This window comes from Macrotis lagotis, chromosome X (genome assembly GCF_037893015.1).
Source record: "Macrotis lagotis isolate mMagLag1 chromosome X, bilby.v1.9.chrom.fasta, whole genome shotgun sequence".
Taxonomy (NCBI): domain Eukaryota; kingdom Metazoa; phylum Chordata; class Mammalia; order Peramelemorphia; family Peramelidae; genus Macrotis; species Macrotis lagotis.
This window is the reverse complement of record NC_133666.1, coordinates 1,992,371-2,012,159: the sequence shown is the minus strand read 5'-3', so window position 1 is coordinate 2,012,159 and position 19,789 is coordinate 1,992,371. Positions and strand designations below refer to the sequence as shown.

At 43.0% G+C, this 19,789-nt stretch overlaps 1 protein-coding gene across 2 annotated transcripts in view; it reads left to right on the top strand.

Moving 5' to 3' along the window:
- Positions 1–19,789, top strand: part of GAB3 (GRB2 associated binding protein 3) — a 154,816-nt gene that overhangs the window by 103,568 nt on the left and 31,459 nt on the right. For both annotated transcript variants that reach the window (XM_074199431.1, XM_074199432.1), the window contains exons 4-6: positions 12,091–12,545; positions 14,459–14,517; positions 15,478–15,700. In XM_074199431.1, coding sequence (XP_074055532.1) covers positions 12,091–12,545; positions 14,459–14,517; positions 15,478–15,700 — 737 coding nt within the window. The remainder of the gene's footprint in view (positions 1–12,090; positions 12,546–14,458; positions 14,518–15,477; positions 15,701–19,789) is intronic.

The following is a 19,789-nucleotide window of genomic DNA, read 5'->3' as shown; positions in this document are numbered from 1 at the left end:
TGGCTCCATCCTCCTGGTCAACTCCGGGCTTTGTGGACTCCCTTCCACAGAATCCCTCCCATACATTTCCTTCTGATCCCTTGACTGGCCCTGATCCCCTTCTCCCTGGGCTATCACAATCATCTGCTAGGTGGTCTCCCAATCTCCAGTCTCCTCATTTCAATCCACCTTCTGCCTAGCTGACAAAGCTATCTTCCAAAGCAACAAGTCTGAACCAGCCCGGCTCCTGCTCGTTGGTCTCCTATTGCCTCTCTTGCCTCATGTGGATTTCCTGTTTCCTTTTTTTCCAAATTCCCGTTTGGCACCAAAGCCCGGATCCTGCCTGCCATGTTTCCTTATTCTCCATTAAGTGGGTGTTCTCAGCATTTCAGCTGAACCAGCCTAGAATTTCTTCCCAGGTGAGGCTCTTTCTCCCCTGGCTGGCCTTTTTGCTCACCTGGTCCCCCCTTTTCCTTTCCGCCTACCCAACTCTTCCTTGGCCATGCTGGCTCCACTGAGGCAGCATGCCCTGACCCACCTACTCTAACCTGCAGTGAGGAAGGGGCTCTTCTTGGGCCCATCTTGGATTGGCTGCCTCCAAAGGTTTGTGAGGACCTCCAAATCTGATGGAGGAAGCTTGAGCACCAGATCTTGCTCCAAGTAGTTGCCCAAGAAATGGCTTTGGAAGGAAGAAAAGAAGAGAAGAAAGAAGGAAAAAAGGAGGGAGGGAGGGAGGAAGGAAGGAAGGAAGGAAGGAAGAAGGGAAGAAAGAAGGGAGGGAGGAGGGAAGAAGGAAGGAGGGAAGGTAGGAGGAATAAAGGAAGGAGGGAGAGAAGGAAGGGAGGGAGGTAGGGATATAAATTTGGGAAGGCAGGAAAATGGCAGAAAAATCTCTCCTTTTCTCAGCAGTAATCAAATCTGCATCTCCAAAGTAGATGGGCGGTATGAGTGATATCCCTGAGTTCCCCTAGGAGCCAGGGAAGGCTGGTCATCTAGTCCTCTGAGCATCCTCAGTGTACAGAGGAAGACTGGGAGCCTCTGAGAAGGGATGGGACTTGCTAGTTTTGGCTTCCCAAGGCTCAGAAGTGTCTGAGGAGAGATTTGCACCCCAGGCTTTTCTCCTTCCTAAGACAGCATTTGATTGAGGGCATCCCATAAGCCCAGAAAGGTTGATTGAAGCCCACTTGCTACAGAGCAGAGCAGAGCTCTTCTCCTTTGGTGGGCAATAGAGATGCCCTGTGGTTCCCTAAGAAGAAGAGAGTGATGGTCAAAGCAAAGCATTTGGAGTCTTCTTTTGGCAACTGTGAGTGAAGGGTGCCCTGGGAGAGGGGAGAGAACTTGGAGGGAGGCACCCTGTCTGCAAGAAAAGAAATGGAACCCTATGGTAACATGCCTACGGGTGATGCCTAGAGGCACAAGTGGTAGGGGAGCCTGGAAAGGTGCTTTGGGAATGATGGAGGGATCAAAAACAACCTTGGCCACCTAATGAGCTCCACAGCTCCAGGCTCTGAGGACTTGATGGCAGACACAGTCCTTTCCCTTCTGGCCCCTTCCCCTGATGGAGGCCAAGACATGGAAGTTTCCTTTCCATTCTTGGTCTGGCTTTTATTTTGAAAATGGTTATCAGTTTCCAAAAGCAGATTGCAGATGCTTTTCGTTTCATCATCACAGACTTTTCAGAGTACCCCCCCATCCTCAGGAGTCTTCATGTCTGCCTCTTCACCCAGACCAAGATTAATTATTCCACTCTCTTTGAGTCTTCATCTCCAACTCCATCCCCTCCCTTTAGAATAAAGAAGAACACAACAGAGCAACTGAGTCTTCAGTTGTGTCTATGGTATCCTCCACAGTACTCCATACCCAGAGCCCCCCACCTTTGCAATTGTTGTTATTTTCATCCCTATCGTGCCAGCCATGGTGATTAGATTTTTGAAGACACAAAGCCATCCCTTCAGAACACCAGACTGGGTCTGCAGAAACTGTGGCCTGTCCCAGCTCTGCCCAACCTCAGAATTCAATTGAGACCCATTGGAAGGTAAATTTCCCATGACCACAGAAGTGGTCAAATGGCTGAGTGGTGGTTCAGAGGTGCAGCTTCTGATGCCTCATCAATGGGGCCTTGTCACAACTCCCCAAAGACCTCTTGCAGTATCTAGAAGGAAGTAGGTGATAATCCTGCCACCCAGGCAATACCATCTCTGGGGAACTGTGGTCAATCTGGGCTATTCAGCTCAGGGCCTCCTGGAGGGTGAGTTTGATTTAAACTGTGCCATCCGTGGATTGGTTGAAGGAATTGGGGTGGTAGAGGCTGGAGAAAAGACTACCTGGGGTGAGCAGAGGAGGAGGACATGAGAAGAGTCTTAAAAGTGTTCCTAAGACTGACTGTCAGAAGGAATCAGAAGCCATATTCCTCCCAGAACCCAAGGGTTGGCCTTCCTCACAGGAGCCAGTCTGCCATGCTTTTTAAAAAAAATTTTCTTTTGATTTTTTTTGCTTGATTTTTGCAATGGGGTTAAGTGACTTGTCCAAGGTCACCCAGCTAGGTAATTAAGTGTCTGAGGTTGGATTTGAACTTGGGTCCTCTCGACTCCAAGACTGGTGCTCTATGCACTGCGCCACCTAGCTGCCCCTGCCACACTCTTTCTGGCATGGCCTTCCTCACCTACCCCACCCTCTGGCTCAGACCACCAACTGGATCCAAGGTCCACTTGGTCCCTCTCTTCTTAGCCCAAGTTCACATTCGTCTTCTCCATACCCTCCACACCCAGGCCACACTATTCACTTTTGGTACCTTCCCTCTTCTGGGACTATGCTGACTCTGTTTCCTGTGTGATCTTGGACAACTCACGAACATTTTCCATTTCTGTAAAGTGGGGTGGAAAGGTGGGAAGCAGAAGGGAGCTCAGGCTAAGGTTCCCCACTCCCTGCCCCAAGGAGAAGAGAACAGGAGGAATCCCAGACAAATCAAGAATTTCTCCAGAATGAAGCTTCCACATTTTCCTCTACATCCTTTTTCTTTCAGTGGTCTCCATGATGCAAATGATCATTTTCTTTAAGTTCAGAATAAAAAGAACATAAGATGAAAACCAATCCAATGAAGGGGTGAAATAAGATGACCCACAAGACCCCTTCCTTCCAACTCAGAGTTTCTCCTCTCAGAACTCTGCCTGGTATGCCTTGCTCCCCCTGCCCCCCACCCCTTTCTGTTCTTTTCTCTGGGAAGTCTTCCCTCTGGTCCTCTTGAAGCCTGTGCTTGCAACTAACCACCATTTTTCTTGGATTGGCTTCTCTGGGACAGTGTCCCGTTCCTCATAAACTCTTTTAGGGTGCTGATGGTCTTCTACTATTTACAGTAGAAGCTTAATCAATGATTGCTAAATTGAATCCTAGTATCTAAGATCTGGAGCTGGGAGGGACTTTCGAGTCCAGCCACCTGAGACCCAGAGAAAGAACATGACTGTCCAGGGGTTCTCTGCCTCCTAAACTGGAGTTCCACACTGCTTCTGGAATTGACTTGAATGTCTGAAGCAAAATGCCAATCTGTCATGGGGTCCATCTTCTCCTTCTTCCTTCAGCAAGTCCTGCTCTTGGGATAAGCTGCTTTCTCTGTAGAAGAATGAGAAGGAGTGGGGTGGAGGGTCAGGGTCACAGCCATGATCCACTCCAGAATCTGGTGAGCTAACACACTGAAGGCCAGTTAGAGAGTGTGAGAGGCTCTGAGGATCCTCAAGGGACTGAAGCAGGAAAGCAAGGACAACTGCAGCTACGGTAAAGAACTGAGAGACAGCTTCCTTCTCACTCTTCCTCTTCCTCCCTCTTTCTCTCTCCTCTCCTCTTTTCCTCTCCTCTCTTCATTCTCTTCTGTCTCCCTTTCCTCATTTCTTGTTCTTTCCTTTTCCTTCCTCTTCTTTCCTCCCCTCATTTCTTCTCATTCTCCTCTCCTTTCCTCCCCTCCCCTTATTCTCCTTTCCTCTCCTCCCTCAACTTGTCTCCTCTCCTCTCACAGTCATGTCTCTCTCTACACATACACACAGAGAAGAGTGAGAGTGATATACAGAATGATGGTATAAAGATGGCCTAAGTAGAATGAAATAGTCCCTACCCTTAAGTAGCTTCCCATTCTCTAGCAAAATAGAATAACTCTGATTTCTTCCGCCATTCCAGTTTCTTATATGAGGTCTTTGCTCGTGGGTGCCCTCTGTGCCTCCCCGGGTTCCAGGCTTCTTCTAACTTGTGAGAATTTTCCAAGCATGTGGCATGTCACATGTTGAAAGAGAGTTTTCAAAGAAGCATTGTCTAAGGCCAGCACATCATGATAGGACAACTGTGTGGTTTTTTTTTTTTCCAAAAAAGATACATTGTTGGGTTTGCAAAGGTTTTGATTGGTTGGTGCTTGTCTTTGATCAGCTCCTGACTCTTGGTTGCCTCTTTACATCTCTCACAGACCCAAAGAATGACAGAATAGAGAAGGGCCTAGAGAAGTCTCCCCCTGAGGAAGGGGGGAAATCCAGTGAATGGCAGAAGCATGATTTGAACCTTTGTTCTTCTCACTCCCAGTCCAGTATTCTTCATAATCCACCACATACTGTATACTCCATGGAACTCTCCTTGGTCTGGACCATACTATTTTTTCTTTATTTTTTATTAAAGATTTTATTTGAGTTTTACAATTTTCCCCCAAATCTTGCTTCCCTCTTCTCACCCCCCATGGAAAGCAATCTGTCAGTCTTTACTTTGTTTCCATGTTGTGCATTGATCCAAATTGAGTGTGATGAGAGAGAAATCATATCCTTAAGGAAGAAACAAAATGTATAAGAGATAACAAGATCAGACAATAAGATAATCAGTTTTTTCCTAAATTGAAGGGAATAGTCCTTGAACTTTGGTCAAACTCCACGGCTCTTTCTCTGGATACAAATGGTATTCTCCATTGCAAATGGCCCCAAATTGTCCCTGATTATTGCACTGATGGAATGAGTGAGTCTATCAAGGTTGATCATCACCCCCATGTTGCTGTTAGGATGTACAGTGTTTTTCTGGTTCTGCTCATGTCACTCAGCATCAGTTCATGCAAATCCCTCCAGGCTTCCCTGAATTTCCATCTTTCCTGGTTTCTAATAGAACAATAATGTTCCCAAGATACATATACCACAGTTTGCTAAGCCATTCCCCAATTGAAGGACATTTACTTGATTTCCAATTCTTTGCCACCACAAACAGGACTGCTATGAATATTTTTATATAGGTGGTGTTTTTGCCCTTTATCATCATCTCTTCAGGGTATAGACCCAGTAGTACTATTGCTGGGTCTAAGGGTATGCTCATTTTTGTTGCCCTTTGGGCGTAGTTCCAAATAGCTCCCCAGAAAGGTTGGATGAATTCACATCTCCTCCAACAGTGTAATAGTATCCCAGATTTCCCACAACCCTTCAGACAATGATCATTATCCTTTCTGATCATATTGGCCAGTCTGAGAGGTGTGAGGTGGTACCTCAGAGAAGCTTTAATGTGCATTTCTCTAATAATTAATGATTTAGAGCAATTTTTCATATGGCTTTGGATTGCTTTGATCTCCTCATCTGTAAATTGCCTTTGCATATCCTTTGACCATTTGTCAACTAGGGAATGGCTTTTTGTTTTAAAAATATGACTCAGTTCTCTGTATATTTTAGAAATGAGTCCTTTGTCAGAAATACTAGTTATAAAAATTGTTTCCCAATTTACTACATTTCTTTTGATCTTGGTTACAGTGGTTTTATCTGTGCAAAAGCTTTTTAATTTAATGTAATCGAAATAATCTAGTTTGTTTTTGGTGTTGTTCTCCAACTCTTCCTTAGTCATAAACTGCTCCCCTGTCCATAGATCTGACAGGTAAACTAGTATTTGATCTTCTAATTTGCTTATAGTATTTTTTATGTCTAAATCCTGTCACCATTTGGATCTTATCTTGGTAAAGGGTGTGAGGTGTTGGTCTAATCTAAGTTTCTTCCATACTAACTTACTATTTTCCCAGAAGTTTTTATCAAGGAGAGAGTTTTTATCCCAAAGGCTGGACTCTTTGGGTTTATCAAAGAGCAGATCACTATAATCATTTCCTGCTAATGCCCCTAGTCTATTCCACTGGTTCACCACTCCATTTCTTAGCCAATACCAGACAGTTTTAATGACTGATGCTTTATAATATAATTTTAGATCAGATAGGGCTAAGCACCTTTTATACTTTTTTTATTAAATTCCTGGAAATCCTTGACTTTTTATTTCTCCATATGAATTGACTTACAACTTTTTCTAACTCATTAAAGTAATTTTTTGGAATTTTGATTGGTAGGGCACTAAACAGGTAGTTTTGATAGAATTGTTATTTTTATTATATTAGCTCTACCTATCCATGAGCAGTTGATATTTGCCCAGCTATTTAAATCTGATTTAATTTGTGTGAGAAGTGTTTTATAATTGTTTTAAAAAAGATTCTGAGTCTATCTTGGCAAATAGACACCCAGGTATTTTATATTGTCTGAGGTTACTTTAAATGGGATTTCTCTTTCTAGTTCTTCCTGCTGTATCTTGCTACACATATATGGAAATGCTGAGGATTTATGAGCGTTTATTTTATAACCTTCAGCTTTGCTAAAATTGCTAATTGTTTCCAGTAATTTTTTTTATGATTTCTTTGGATTCTCTAGTTAGACCATCATGTCATGTGCAAAGAGTGAGAGTTTTGTCTCTTCCTTCCCAATTCTAATTCCTTCCATTTCTTTTTCTTCTCTAATTGCTGAAGCTAATACGATATTGAATAGTAGTGGTGATAGTGGGCATCCTTGCTTCACCCCTGATCTTATTGGGAATGCCTCTGGCCTCTCCCCATTGAACATAATGCTCGTTGATGATTTCAGAGAGATACTGCTTATTCTAAGGAACAATCCATTTATTCCTACACCCTCTAGTGTTTTTAGTAGGAATGGGTGCTGTATTTTGTCAAAAGCTTTTTCAGGGGCGGCTAGGCGGCGTAGTGGATAAAGCACTGGCCTTGGAGTCAGGAGTACCTGAGTTCAAATCCGGTCTCAGACACTTAATAATTACCTAGCTGTGTGGCCTTGGGCAAGCCACTTAACCCCATTTGCCTTGAAAAAAAAACCAAAAAAAGCTTTTTCATCATCTATTGATATGATCATATAATTTCTGATAGTTTTGTTGTTGATATAATTGATTATACAAATAGTTTTCCTATTATTAAACCAACCCTGCATCCCTGGGAAAAATCCTACTTGGTCACAATGTATTATCCCAGTGATAAGTTGTTGTAATCATTTTGCTAAGATTTTATTTAAGATTTTTGCATCTCTATTCATCAGGGAGATAGGTCTATAATTTTCTTTCTCTGTTTTAACTCTTCCTGGTTTAGGTAACAGCACCATATTGGTTTCATAGAAAGAGTTAGGCAGAGTTCCACCTTTCCCCATTTTCCTGAAGAGTTTATATAGAATTGGAACCAATTGTTCCTTAAATTTTTTGGTAGAATTCACTTGTGAATCCATCAGGCCCTGGAGATTTTTTCTTATGGAGTTCAATGATGGCTTGTTGTATTTCTTTTTCTGAGACAGGGTTGTTTAGGTATTTAATCTCCTCTTCATTTAACCTGGGCAAATACTTATCCATTTCACTTAGATTATCAAATTTATTGGCACAGAGTTGGGCAAAATAATTTCGAATCATTACTTTAAGTTCCTCCTCATTGGTGGTAAGTTTACCTTTTTCATTTATGATACTAGCAATTTAGTTTTCTTTTTTCTTTTTTTTTAATCAAATTGACCAGAGGTTTATCAGTTTTATTGAATTTTTCATAAAAGCAACTTTTGGTTTTATTTATTAATTCAATAGTTTTTTTGCTTTCGATTTTATTAATTTCTCCTTTAATTCTTAGAATTTCTAATTTGGTATTTAATTGGGGATTTTTAATTTGTTATTTCTCTAATGTTTTTAGTTGCATGTTTAGTTCATTGATTTCCTCTCTCTCTAATTTATTCATGTAAGCATTTAAAGCTATAATATATCCCCTGAGGGTCGCTTTGAATGAATCCCATAAGTTTTGGTATGTTGTTTCATTATTATCATTATCTAGGATATAATGGTTAATTCTTTCTATAATTTGATTTTTGGTCCACTCATTCTTTAAAATGGCCCAATATTGCATATGACTTTTATTGCATTGTGATCTGAGAAAGATGTATCCACTATTTCTGCCTTTCTGCAGTTGATCATTAGGTTTTTATGTCCTAGTACATGGTCAATTTTTGTATAAGTTCCATGTACTGCACAGAAAAAGGTATATTCCTTTCTATCCCCATTCAGTTTCTTCCGTAAGTCTACCATATCTAGTTTTTCTTTTTTTCATATCTAGTTTTTCTAACAATCTCTTTACCTCCCTAACTTCTTTCTTGTTTATTTTACGATTTGATTTATCTAGATCTGAAAGCGGGAGGTTGAGGTCTCCCACTAGTAAAGTTTTGCTGTCTATGTCTTCCTGTAGTTCTTTCAGCTTCTCTTCTAAGAATTTGGATGCTATCCCATTGGGTGCATATATATATTCAGTATTGAAATAACTTTATTGTCTATGGTACCTTTTAGGAGGATAAAGTTTCCTTCCTTATCTTTTTTAATGCTATCTATTTTTGCTGCTGCTTTGTTTGAGATAAGGATTGCTACCCCTGCTTTTATTACTTCAGCTGAAGCAAAATATATTTTGCTCCAACCTTTTACTTTTACTCTATATGTATCTCTCTGATTCAAATGAATTTCTTATAAGCAGCATATTGCAGGATTCTGGTTTATAATAGTCTGCTATTCACTTACATTTTAAGGGAGAGTTCATTCCATCCACATTCAAAGTTATGATTACTAACTCTATTTCCCTGCATGCTATCTTCCCTCTGTTTGTTTTTTCCCCCTTTTGCCCCTTTATCCATATTCCCCAGTTTTTTGTTTCTGACTGCCACCCCCTTCAGTATATTTGCCCTCCTATATCACCCTCTCCCCTTTTTTCCCTTTTCCCTTCCCTTCTTTTTGTTAGTTCCCCCTTTTCCCCCTGTCTCCCTTTATCCCCCCCTCCCCTTTTCCCCTTTTAGTACTTGAAAGCTTAGATTTTTTTTTAAATTTAACTGAGCATGTATGTAAATTGACTTTAAGCCAAGTCTGATGAGAAGAAGATTCAGGTGTTTCTCATCTCCTCCCTTCTTCCCCTCTATTACCATAGGTATTTTGTACCTCTTAGTGTAATGAGATTTACACCATTCAGTCCCCTTCCTTCTTCTGCCTCTTTCCTATCCCCCTTTTAAAGTAGGTAGTGTTTTAAAAATCATTCTATCAGAGTCATAGAAAATTGAGTATCCATCACTTCTAGCTAAGTGCATTCTATCTAATAGAGTTAAAATTCTTGAGAGTTATTAGAGTCTTTCTCCCAAGTTGGGTTAAAGCCAGTTACATCCCGTTGGATAGCAGTCTCATGGATAGGTCATCAATGTCCATCACTTCTGGCTAGGTATATTGTTTCTGTTAGAGTTACAATTCTCAAGATTTACAAGAATCTTTTCCCCTATGCTGGGATATGGTCAGTTTCAACTTACTGGACAGTAGTTTTTTTCTTTTACCGCCCCCCCCCCCTTTTTAACCTTTTCATGTGTCTCTTAAAAGAACCTCCTGTTTGATGTCAATGTTTTCAGGAAATCCTCAGGAAAGCTTCCACTCCCCAAACTCCTCAACCTATTCTCAACGTCAATGGTTTTGCTGATGAGGTATTTTACATTTTCTTCTATTTTTTCTATTTTTTGATAGGCTCTTGCTATCTCATGAAATCATTATTTTCTGCAGACTCCATTCTTTTTTTTAGGGAGGAGTTTTCTTCATTGACCTTTTGCAACTCCTTTTCCAATTGGTCAATTCTACTTTTGAAAGAGCTTTCTATTTCACCATTTGAGGTTTTGAGAGAATTATTTTATTTTTGCATTTGCCCAATTGATGATGTGAGAGATTTATTCTCATTTTGTATTTTTCCAATCATATTTTCTAAGGATTTTTTTTCTTGTTGCAATGTATTAATTGTCTCTCCCAAATTTTCCAGTTGATTTTTAAATTCCTTCCTTATTTCTTCCAAGGAAGTCTTTCAGTGCTGGAGACCAGATCATATTCTCCTCAGAGGTTCTAGGTCTCTCTAAGTTAGGGTCTTTTCCTTCCAAGAATTTTTCTATGGATCCACCTTTCTGCTGACCCTTCTTCAGTTTGCTAAGACCTTGAGTTGGGGAGGGGCTAGTTCACAGAGGTTTGGTGTTTGGATCCCTAAAGACTTTACTCACTAAGGGCAATTTCACTGGATGGCCAGTAGGAGATGCTGGTTGCTCTCTCTCTGGAGTGTCTGTGACCTTGATTGAGGCCTTCTCCCTTAGCTTGAAGGGAGGGGTTGAAGCTATTGAATCCTTTTGCCTTCAATCAATGGTGGGCTTTACCCTGGGGTGAGATCATTCCTCTCCTTATTGTCAGCTGGGCTGGTTCTTCTGTGCTTGAGGCAGAAGTAGTCTGCAATTGTTTGTTCTGGGTAGAGGCCTCAGCTGCAATAGAGACATGAACTCAGAGTTCTTCAGACCAGAGGAGCCCAGGGATGGTGTCCGCAGCTCTCCTGCACTGGAACTCTCCCCCCAGCCCTGTTGGCAAGCTCCAGAGGGTCAGTGCCAACACCAGTGCCTCTGACTCAAGCCCCCTCTGTCTAGCCCCACTGCTGATCCAGCAGGTCCCTCTCTCCAGTCCTCAGACTCCCCAGTTCCAATTCATCCGCTAATCTGGCTGATCTGGGACTGATCCTCCCTCTGAGCCCAGACTCACGTGCCCAGACTCACCTGCTGGGACTCGCCCAAGACAAATCCTGAGGTAGATGTTCTTTTTTCCTAGCTTTTCTTTCTGGGTTTTGTGGGTTGGATTTCTGTTAAGAGGTTTGTTTAATATGATAGATGGGGAAAGATCAGGGGACTTTAGAACTGTGCCTGTCTTCTCTCCACCATCTTGGCCATAGATCATACTATTTAGTCTCCTAGATCTCCTACTACTCCCATCACTCCTCATTGGCCTCTCTGGCTCTCTACCTCAGTGACCTCAGAGCTTGGCCCTCAAACCCACCATTCTAGCTCAGGAAAGCTTCCACTCCTCAAACTCCTAAGCAAAACCCAATTTAGCTTCCATGTTACCCCAAGCTCCCCTTTCCCTCAATTTCAGGCTTTATTAATTCCTTTCTAACTCTCAGTCTTGAATCCTCTGCTTCTTGGTGTATCTTGGAGGACTATATACTCAGATTAAGTTTTGAAAAGTTGCCCTTTTACCCTGTCCATCTGGGCTCCTGGGCCCATCCTTGTCTTTGTTCATAGCATTTCAGTGTTAGAAGAGATCCCAGAGAACATCTTGTCTAGCTTCTCTGTCTTATCTGTGACTCTGGTGCAGCATATCCCATTGTGGGGGTAATTTAAATTATGGTTTTTCCATTTTTCAAGTTCCTAGTTTTTGGAACCAAGACCCACCCATGGCAGAGCTAAGCTGGTAGCCCCACATGAGAGTCAGTTGAGACATAATAACTTTCCCTTATTCTCAGCTATTGATCTAATTGCAAATCTACCTCAGGTCCAGTTTCTTTGGAAACCCTCATCTCTTGGAATGTATCCTGGAAACTATCCATAATGGCAGAGAAGAAAGAACTAGCATGTGCTCCAGTGGGAATGTTAGAAAGCCATTGGGAGATGGGAGTTCAAATCCTGCCACCAGTTAGTAGTCATGTGGGTGTGAATCACCTGAATTCTCTGAACCTTGGTTTCCTTGTCCATCAAACTGAGCTAATCTTCCTATTCCTCAATTGCCTCCCCCAATCCAAAGTTCAGCAGTGCAGACAGAAGTGATGATGATATTGAGATGAAGGCAAGAAGGTGCTCAATAAACCATTGGCACATTGAACCAAATGGAATGGGATGGCAGCGCCACTCCCTGTAGTTGAGCTATTGGAGCTTGGGGTTAGCTGCAGTGCCCTAGGGTTGTGTCCTCCTTACACTTTCTCATGCCATTTGCTTCCTCTGTTGCCCTCAGATGTGATGCCTGGTCAAATTCAGACCGATCCCTGGAACAAACTTCGGCGGACGAGGTCTTTGTGGACTCCCTTCATTCTCAGGCATCTACTCACCTGTGCAGTGGGAATGGTCTTCAGGATGTGGCGCCCCCTGGGGGCCATGTGATGCCAGTTGGTTCTGTTAATTTCAGTGGACCATCTAGTGACTACTCATCACCCTTGCCTTCGTTGGGGAACCCCTTAGCCCCTACCTTGCAGGTGGCCAAGGGCCCAGCCATGTTTTCCTGTGTAATAACAGGAGAAAACATACCAAACACTCCACCCCCTCGTCCTCCCAAACCGATTCACTTCATGGAACAGCGTCAGGAAGAGAGATCTGTGTGGGATAGCCAGAGCGGTGGCAGAAGGACTCAGGGGGTTGGAGTTCCAAGGAGAATCTCCTTGTCCAGTTTAGATGCTGTCAGAGGATATCGAGGTAAGTACACGCTTTCCTACATGTACCCCCATCTAGCTCAGTGAAAAAGGAAGTCTGCAGGGCAGAGGGAAATCAATGAGTCAACAGTCAGTCAACAAATATTTATGAAGCACCTACTAGCGACTGGGATGAATCTTCAGCATCATTCTTCCTTATTGAAAAGGTGGGGAAAGGGAAGATGAGCTCCTCTGTGGTGCCAGGGATGGGTAACCTTGGGTGGCTTGTGTGGAAGAAATGGTATCCCAGTTGGGCAATGAAAGATGGGCAGAAGGGTTTGGAAGAGGGGACAGACTAGGTCTTCATCATATTCCAACTTTCTTCAAAAGCTCTGTCCGAACATTCTCCTCTTCTCTCTCACCATTTTCTCCCTCTGCGGTCTCATTCACTACAGGGGCTTAACTATCACTTCATTAAAGGTGATGCTCAGTTTGGTTCTCCAGTCCTCTCTTCTGTGTTCTGGACCCACATCTTCCCTGTTCCTAGAACACCTCTTCCTGGATATCTCACTGGCTTTTCCAATGTCCATTGGAAAAATTACTATTTTCCCCTTAAAAACAGCTCATCTTCTCTGATTATCTTCTCAATGGCGCCACCACCCAGCCTCACAACCCTCTGCCCTGGTAATCTCCCCACTCCTATGACTCAAATGATCACTTCTATATGAATGCTCCTGAAATCTAGCTCCCTACACCTGTTGCTTCTGGCCCCTTGAGGGGAGTCAAAAATGTCTCCAAATCACTGAGGTTGTGAGGCTGGATGGTGTCGCCATTAATAAGATGAAGAGGAAAAATTATTTTTAAGGAAAAGATGGTTGGGTTTTGGCATGGTGAAATGCCAATTGGGAACATTGGAAATGCACCTGGAACATTCAGGAAGAGATGATGAAAAAGAGTGAAGAAGAGTCTCTAGGACGAGGAATCCCTATATTAAAGGAGGAAAAGGATCCAGAGGAGGAGATCGAAGGAGTAACCCGACATAGAAAGAGAAACAAGAAAGACCATTGTCACAGAAGTAGAGGGAGTATCCAGAAAGAGGAGGTAGCACAGAAGGTGAGGTATCAAAGGTCTGGAAATCCATCAAAGGAACAGACCTTGGGAATGTGGCACCCCAGGTTCAAGGCTCACTGTGGACCATCATGCACTCACCATCCTAGCTCCCAAGCCCCTACTAGTGTGGCCAAAGTGCTGCCACTGTCCCACTAGACTGGCTAGAGCCCTAGCCAGAGCAATGAGTAAAAGTGGCAGAGCTGTCCTGAGGTATAAAGAGATGTTTTGGAAGGTGGGAAGTTTTCCTTTAAGTCTTCAAGTGGAAATTGGCTGCATCTTGGGTAGGTTGAATGGAGAAGGAAGATCCAGGTTGGACTCTGTTCTGATTAGGTAAACCTTCCAATTCTGAGGTTGTTCAGGTCTTAGTGGGTGAGGAGGAGGCTGTTAGGATAATCTTCCTAATGAACAGCTCATATAGTTTCCCTCACCTGCTCAAAAGCCTTCACCGACTCCCTATTACAGACAATTTTCCCCTTCTATAAATTCACATAAATTCATGTAAATTCACATTATACCAATTTGACTCCCTTGGGGCTAGTGGCTACAACAAGGGTGCAGCCCCACAACAGGGAACCTCTGCTCTGGAGTCCCCTGAGTTACCCAAGAACTGGCTGCATCTATCAATTCAAGTCCATCCTAGTTCTGGGGGAGGTTCTGTCTGCCTTTCTAATATTCCCTATTTTTGCAATCACAACTCAAGTCTCATAGTCACCCCTCGAATGTTTCCAGGCCTGCAACTCAGTGGGCTCTTAACCTTTGTAGAGGGGCAAGGCTTGGATTCCATCTTGAAGGGAGGCCGAGCCTCCTCCCATGCTGAGAGCCTCCATTATCTGGGATGCTTTTTTTTTTTTTTTTTTTTTTTTGCAGCTGACAGAGAAGGCAGTTCTGGGCGGTGCCACCGGGACAAGAGACTCAGTTTGAATTTGGTAAGTGTGGTATCTGGTTTCTTGCCATTTGTTTTCATTCCAGATCAATCAGAAAGGTTCTTGGTTTGTTGGTGGTTTTGTCCCTTGATTTTATTTTGATAGTTTCCCTCTTTTTCTACTTCTTCAAACTGACTGGGTCACTTAGGCTCTCAAAAACTGAAGTTAACCCCTTGGCAGGGAAATCCAGGCCTCTTCTGTCACACGTGTGAAGTCTGAAGCCACACTGTGATATCAGCCTTGAAGAGACCCAAGAAAGACTTTTCTTGCCCCTGCCCTTTAGCCCAGGGTGCTTCTAGTTGGCCGGTTCCTCGACTGGGCTTTGAGATCTGCCTCTGCCGCTTCCTGTGGGCAAGATCCTTCCCCCTCTGTGTAAAATAGAGATACTAAGCCTGGCAGCTCCCACCCCCTGGTGCTTAGAAGAAGAACCCAACAAGATTAGATCTGTCAAATATAGCACAATCAGAAATGTCAGTCTGAATAGGCATGGAAGGAGCAGCCGGGGGGGGGGGGTCATCATTCCTTTGGGACCTATCAGTCTCTGACACTGTCCAAACCATCCAGTAAGCTGGCCCTCATCTGTTTTCCTCAGGCCAGCACTGGATGGCTTTAGCCTCTAAGTCTGCAAGGAGGCCTCCCTTTCCCTGGATCGATCCTCCTCCCCTCTCTCAACTTGGGAGCTTCCTTGAGAGACCCGTTTGACAAATTCTTCTGTTGCTGCCCTGCTGGTTCCCAGAGGCAGATGCCCAGCAGTCCCTCCAATTTAACAAATACTTAGAGGCCCCTAGATGCATGGCCTGACCAAGATGAGAACAGCAATGGAGGAAGTCCCCCCATTTGTGACTTTTTTAACTGAGGGTTGCTGAAATCCTCAGAAGGGGACTTGCAGCCTTCAGCTGTCCCTGAGTCTGGCCCAGGCTGGACAAAGGAGCCAAGGTACTGACTTTCTGATTCTTCTTGCAGCCCAGTCGGTTCACCTTGCCACAGTCTTCCCTGCCGGGCAACTCTGAAGACAGTTATGTCCCCATGCATCCCAGCATCTCCTCTGTTGGCTCTGGACCAGAAAGCAATGCTGATGGTTATATTGCAATGAACAGCCCTGAGAGACTCACTAGCCCCCTGGCAGAGCTTCCCACAGATCTGGAGCCACCCCCTGTGAATCGAGACCTGAAGCCCCGAAGGAGATGTAAGTACAGGAGGGAAGGCCAGCACCTGAGCAGATGTGGTGCTGAGGGCAACTAGAGTTATCACGAGTTATTGTTATTAGCTTCAGTCTCAACGCAGCAGTTTCCACACAACCCTGGAGGTAGGGAGTTTGCGGACTGGGTTTGCCCCATTTCACATAGGAGGAACCTGAGCTAGTTTATCACTGATCCAGGTTGCAAACCCAGGTCTACCCTGCCACTGTGCCCAGCCTTATTCTAGGAAGGTAGAGATATCAAGTTGGGGACTGGGGAGCCAGGAGCCCTAAAAATAGAACTCAGCATTTTCTTGAAGTACCAAGTGCTTTTCCCCACCCTGTTGACCCAGTAAAAGTACACGAGACCAGGTCAAACAAGTAAGTGTGAAAACTGAACAGAGAACACTTCTTTTGTTCACTCTATAAGCAATACAGCTTCAGATCTTCTTGTTGGCCAAGGCTTGTCTTGCCACCATCCTTAGAGGGCGGGCTACAGGTGCTTGGTACACAGTAGAATGTAGGCCTATCTGGAAGCACCCAGGAGGGGCCTTAGTATTGTGCCCACTCTCACAGAAGTTGGGCTTGTACCTTTTGGTGATGCTGAGGTCATGTTTTTCACAAAACTTGGAAAAGGGTAGGGGAGTCTGATGATCCTTCTAAGCTAAGATTCTTCTGCAGATAGCATGGCCTCTTGCTGAGGTTCTATCCCTTGTTCCCAGTATGTCTATCCTGAGAGTCCAGCTTGGTGGTCATGGCTTCCCAATCTCTGGATACTGTATGGCAAAACAAGAAAGTTGATCTCAACAACAAAGAAGGGGAACTCAAGATTCCTCTCTTATATGGAGCTTTCACCAATTTCCTGTCTTCTTTCATAGCTTTCTTGTCCAGTATAAGTTCAGATCCCCTAAGTTCAGATCCCCTTAGTTCCAAGAAGAGAGGAAGGGCATTATAACTATTAGAAATGCTCTGCCAACTTTCCTTTCTCTGAACAATCATCACTACCATGTCTCCAGGAGGCAACAATAATACATCAGACCAATAAAATGTATGAGAAGAGGTTATACTGTAATGTACTAATTGGTGAAAATAACAGTGAGGATATTTTAGCTCAGGAATAAGGAAAAATTTCTTCACTATATATATATATATACATATACATATATATGTATATATATATATATATATGTATGTATGTATGTATGTATTTTTCTCTTCTTTGATCAGTTCAGCTGTGAATGAGGTTGAAATGTCAGCCACTCCTGGCCTCCTTGTTTGTATAGACTTCAATCCTGTGAGATAATTTTCCTTAACTTTCCTTTTCCTTTCCATTACCCAAATATTCTCCTCATTTTCCTCTCTTAAGATCATCAAGACATAACAGAACCAATCTCTGAACTTCTTTAATTATTCTTGACTGGAAGCCAGTGCCTTCTGAAAGAACATATTCTGAATTCCTTACCTTACAATTGTGACTTCTAAGTCTTCTGTGATCTTGACAGTGATTCCTTTGTATTTGAACCATTTCTTCTGACAGCTTTGTGATAGTTTTTCTTTGACCTGGAAGCTCTGGATTTTAGCTATGATGTTCCCCAAATTTTCCTTTTGGGGGGTTTGCTTTCAGGAGACAATTGATCTATTTCCAATTGCCCTCTGCTTCTAAGAGATCTGGGCAACTTTCTTTTAAGATTTCTTGGGAAAATATGTAGGCCCTCTTTTTCAGCATGTCCTTCAGTTGAATTAATCCTAATGTTTTTTCTTCTCGATCTGTTTTCTGGATCAGTTATTTTTGTTATGACATACTTGTTATTTTTTCAGTCTTTTCATTCTGTTTTAATAGTTCTTATTACCTAGTTGCCTTCTATATGGTCACTTCTGATTTTTGAGGGAGTTTGGGCAAATTTTGGCACCTCTTGTGCTGAAGTATTCATTCTCTTTCCAATTCTTTCTTCCATAGCTCTCATTTCTTTTCCAGTTTCTTCCTCTTGTTCTCTCATTTCACTGACAAAACTATTTTATTTTAAATTTTTTCTCAAACTGTATTTTGATTTGAGCTATTGCTTGGACTTGTCCTTCTGGGTCTGGGTCTTGCATGTTTTGTTTGCTCATTCTTCTGGTCTTTTTCCAGAATTTGGACTTGCTATGAAGGCTGGCTCTTTGTCCTACTAGAGGGAAGGTTTACACTGGTCCTGTTGTTTCTCTCTTGGGGTATTGAACATTCTGGTATTCCAGGGCCTCAGGGGAAGGCTGTAGAGCTGCCCAAAATGGCTTGATCCAGGGTAAAGTCTAGTTTGAGTTCTGCAAGTTTCTATCTTCAAACTTCAGGGGTGACATGGCTATCTGAAGAGTTGTTCTTCTAGTTTCCAGAAGGGCTACTTTGAGGGGATGATGTCAAGGACATTCAGTTCTCAGATTAAAGGTGGAACTCTGAAGGACTTTCCAAAGAGGAGATTCTTGAATGATGTGATGGGATGATAGGAGCAATAGGAATGCTAGATGCTGCTGGAGCCTCTCTCAGTCAATTGGAAAGATTTACTTGCTTTCCTTTGGTCTGGAATTCCTCTGCAACCTCCCCATTGGGCTAGAAAGTAGAAGCTACTACTTGTTCTTCTCTTGGGGAACACTTAAGACTTGTGAGAGATCACTCTACCCTGGGTGAAGGACCCCTTCTCAGTTCTTCCAGAATCTGGGACCTGCAGTGGGCCGATGTAGGACCTCCTCTTGACTTCATGTATACTTTTTTCCTAGGATAGAGGCTTTCCTGGCCAAATCCCTTTCCACTGCCTATAGAGCTTTTATGCTTCTCCCTATGCAAGCATTGGTGGGGAAAATGACTTACTGTGACTTTTTCTTGGATTTCCTTATCAGGATCCACTCTGATGCATTTTCTAGATCTATTTGAAGAATTGGGCAGGGGGTGGGGATAGGGCGGTAGAGGGGGTATGGCCTCACTGAACTTTTCCTGCTGCTTTGCCATTTTGACTCCCAAATATTAATGCATATTTCAGTAGAAGTTAGATTCCTTGCTTTAATTTACATTTTTGGCCATCTCTAGTTAAACTCTGCCCTCTTTGTTGTTAAGGTAACATATCACTTTGTAGCCATATGGAAGGGGGTTTGCCTTCGGAATTTGTATGGAGACATGTGAGAGGTGATGAGGGCTTGAATCCAAGTGGGGACTGAGTGAGTGGGCAGAAGGAATATGAGAAGCTGTGAAATCAGGTTGACAGAACTTGGTTACTGATCGAATATGTGGATTGCGGGAGAGCAAAGGGTTGAGGATGACTCCAAGATTCTGAAGATCTTCTGGGAAGGCAGAATAAAAACGGAAGCTGTGTCTAGATTAGAAACTGACCTAGGGGCAGCAGTATTCACCTAGATGAATTCCAGGTCCTTTGAAGTCCTGACTCATTCCATCACATCATTTGAGAATCTCAGCTTTGGAAAGTCCTTCGGAGTCCCTCTTTTAATCTGAAACCTGAATGTCCTTTACATCATCCCCTCAAAGCTGTCCTTCCAGAAACCATAAGAACAACTCTGATGATGTCCATCTCACCCCTCAAATTTGAAGATAATTTTTCCAAATTAAATCAGCCTCATCAGATAGATGATTAAAAAAATGCAACAAGAAAATTTTCAAAAAATATATAATACCTAAATGGTTTGTTAGTACCTTCTTCAAATTTGAACTTCAACTTTGATCACGGCTTATTCTCTTGCAATCCCTTTTTACTGACTGAAAACTTTTACTTAAATCCAATTTATTGCTTATGTGAAGATGTAGTGAGGAGGGGTCAGGTTTCTGATTAATAGACCTATAAACTTTGATATTGAATCAGTCAAGATACCCACAAGATTCAAACAAGGCCTTCATTCATTTGAAAAGGTGTGTTGGTCCCTAGCTCCAGACAGATGAGACCACCCAGGAAATGGACTGTGATTTGCTTAAAGAATCAAACCTACCCTTTGGAGTTATGTTTAACAAGACAAGCTCATTGGGAATCATGGATTTCAGCAACAGTCCACTCAAGAGGGAGATTAACTCCAGCTAAGCCCCTGAGTGGCAATGGCTTGGGGGGAGGCGGGGACAGGGATGGG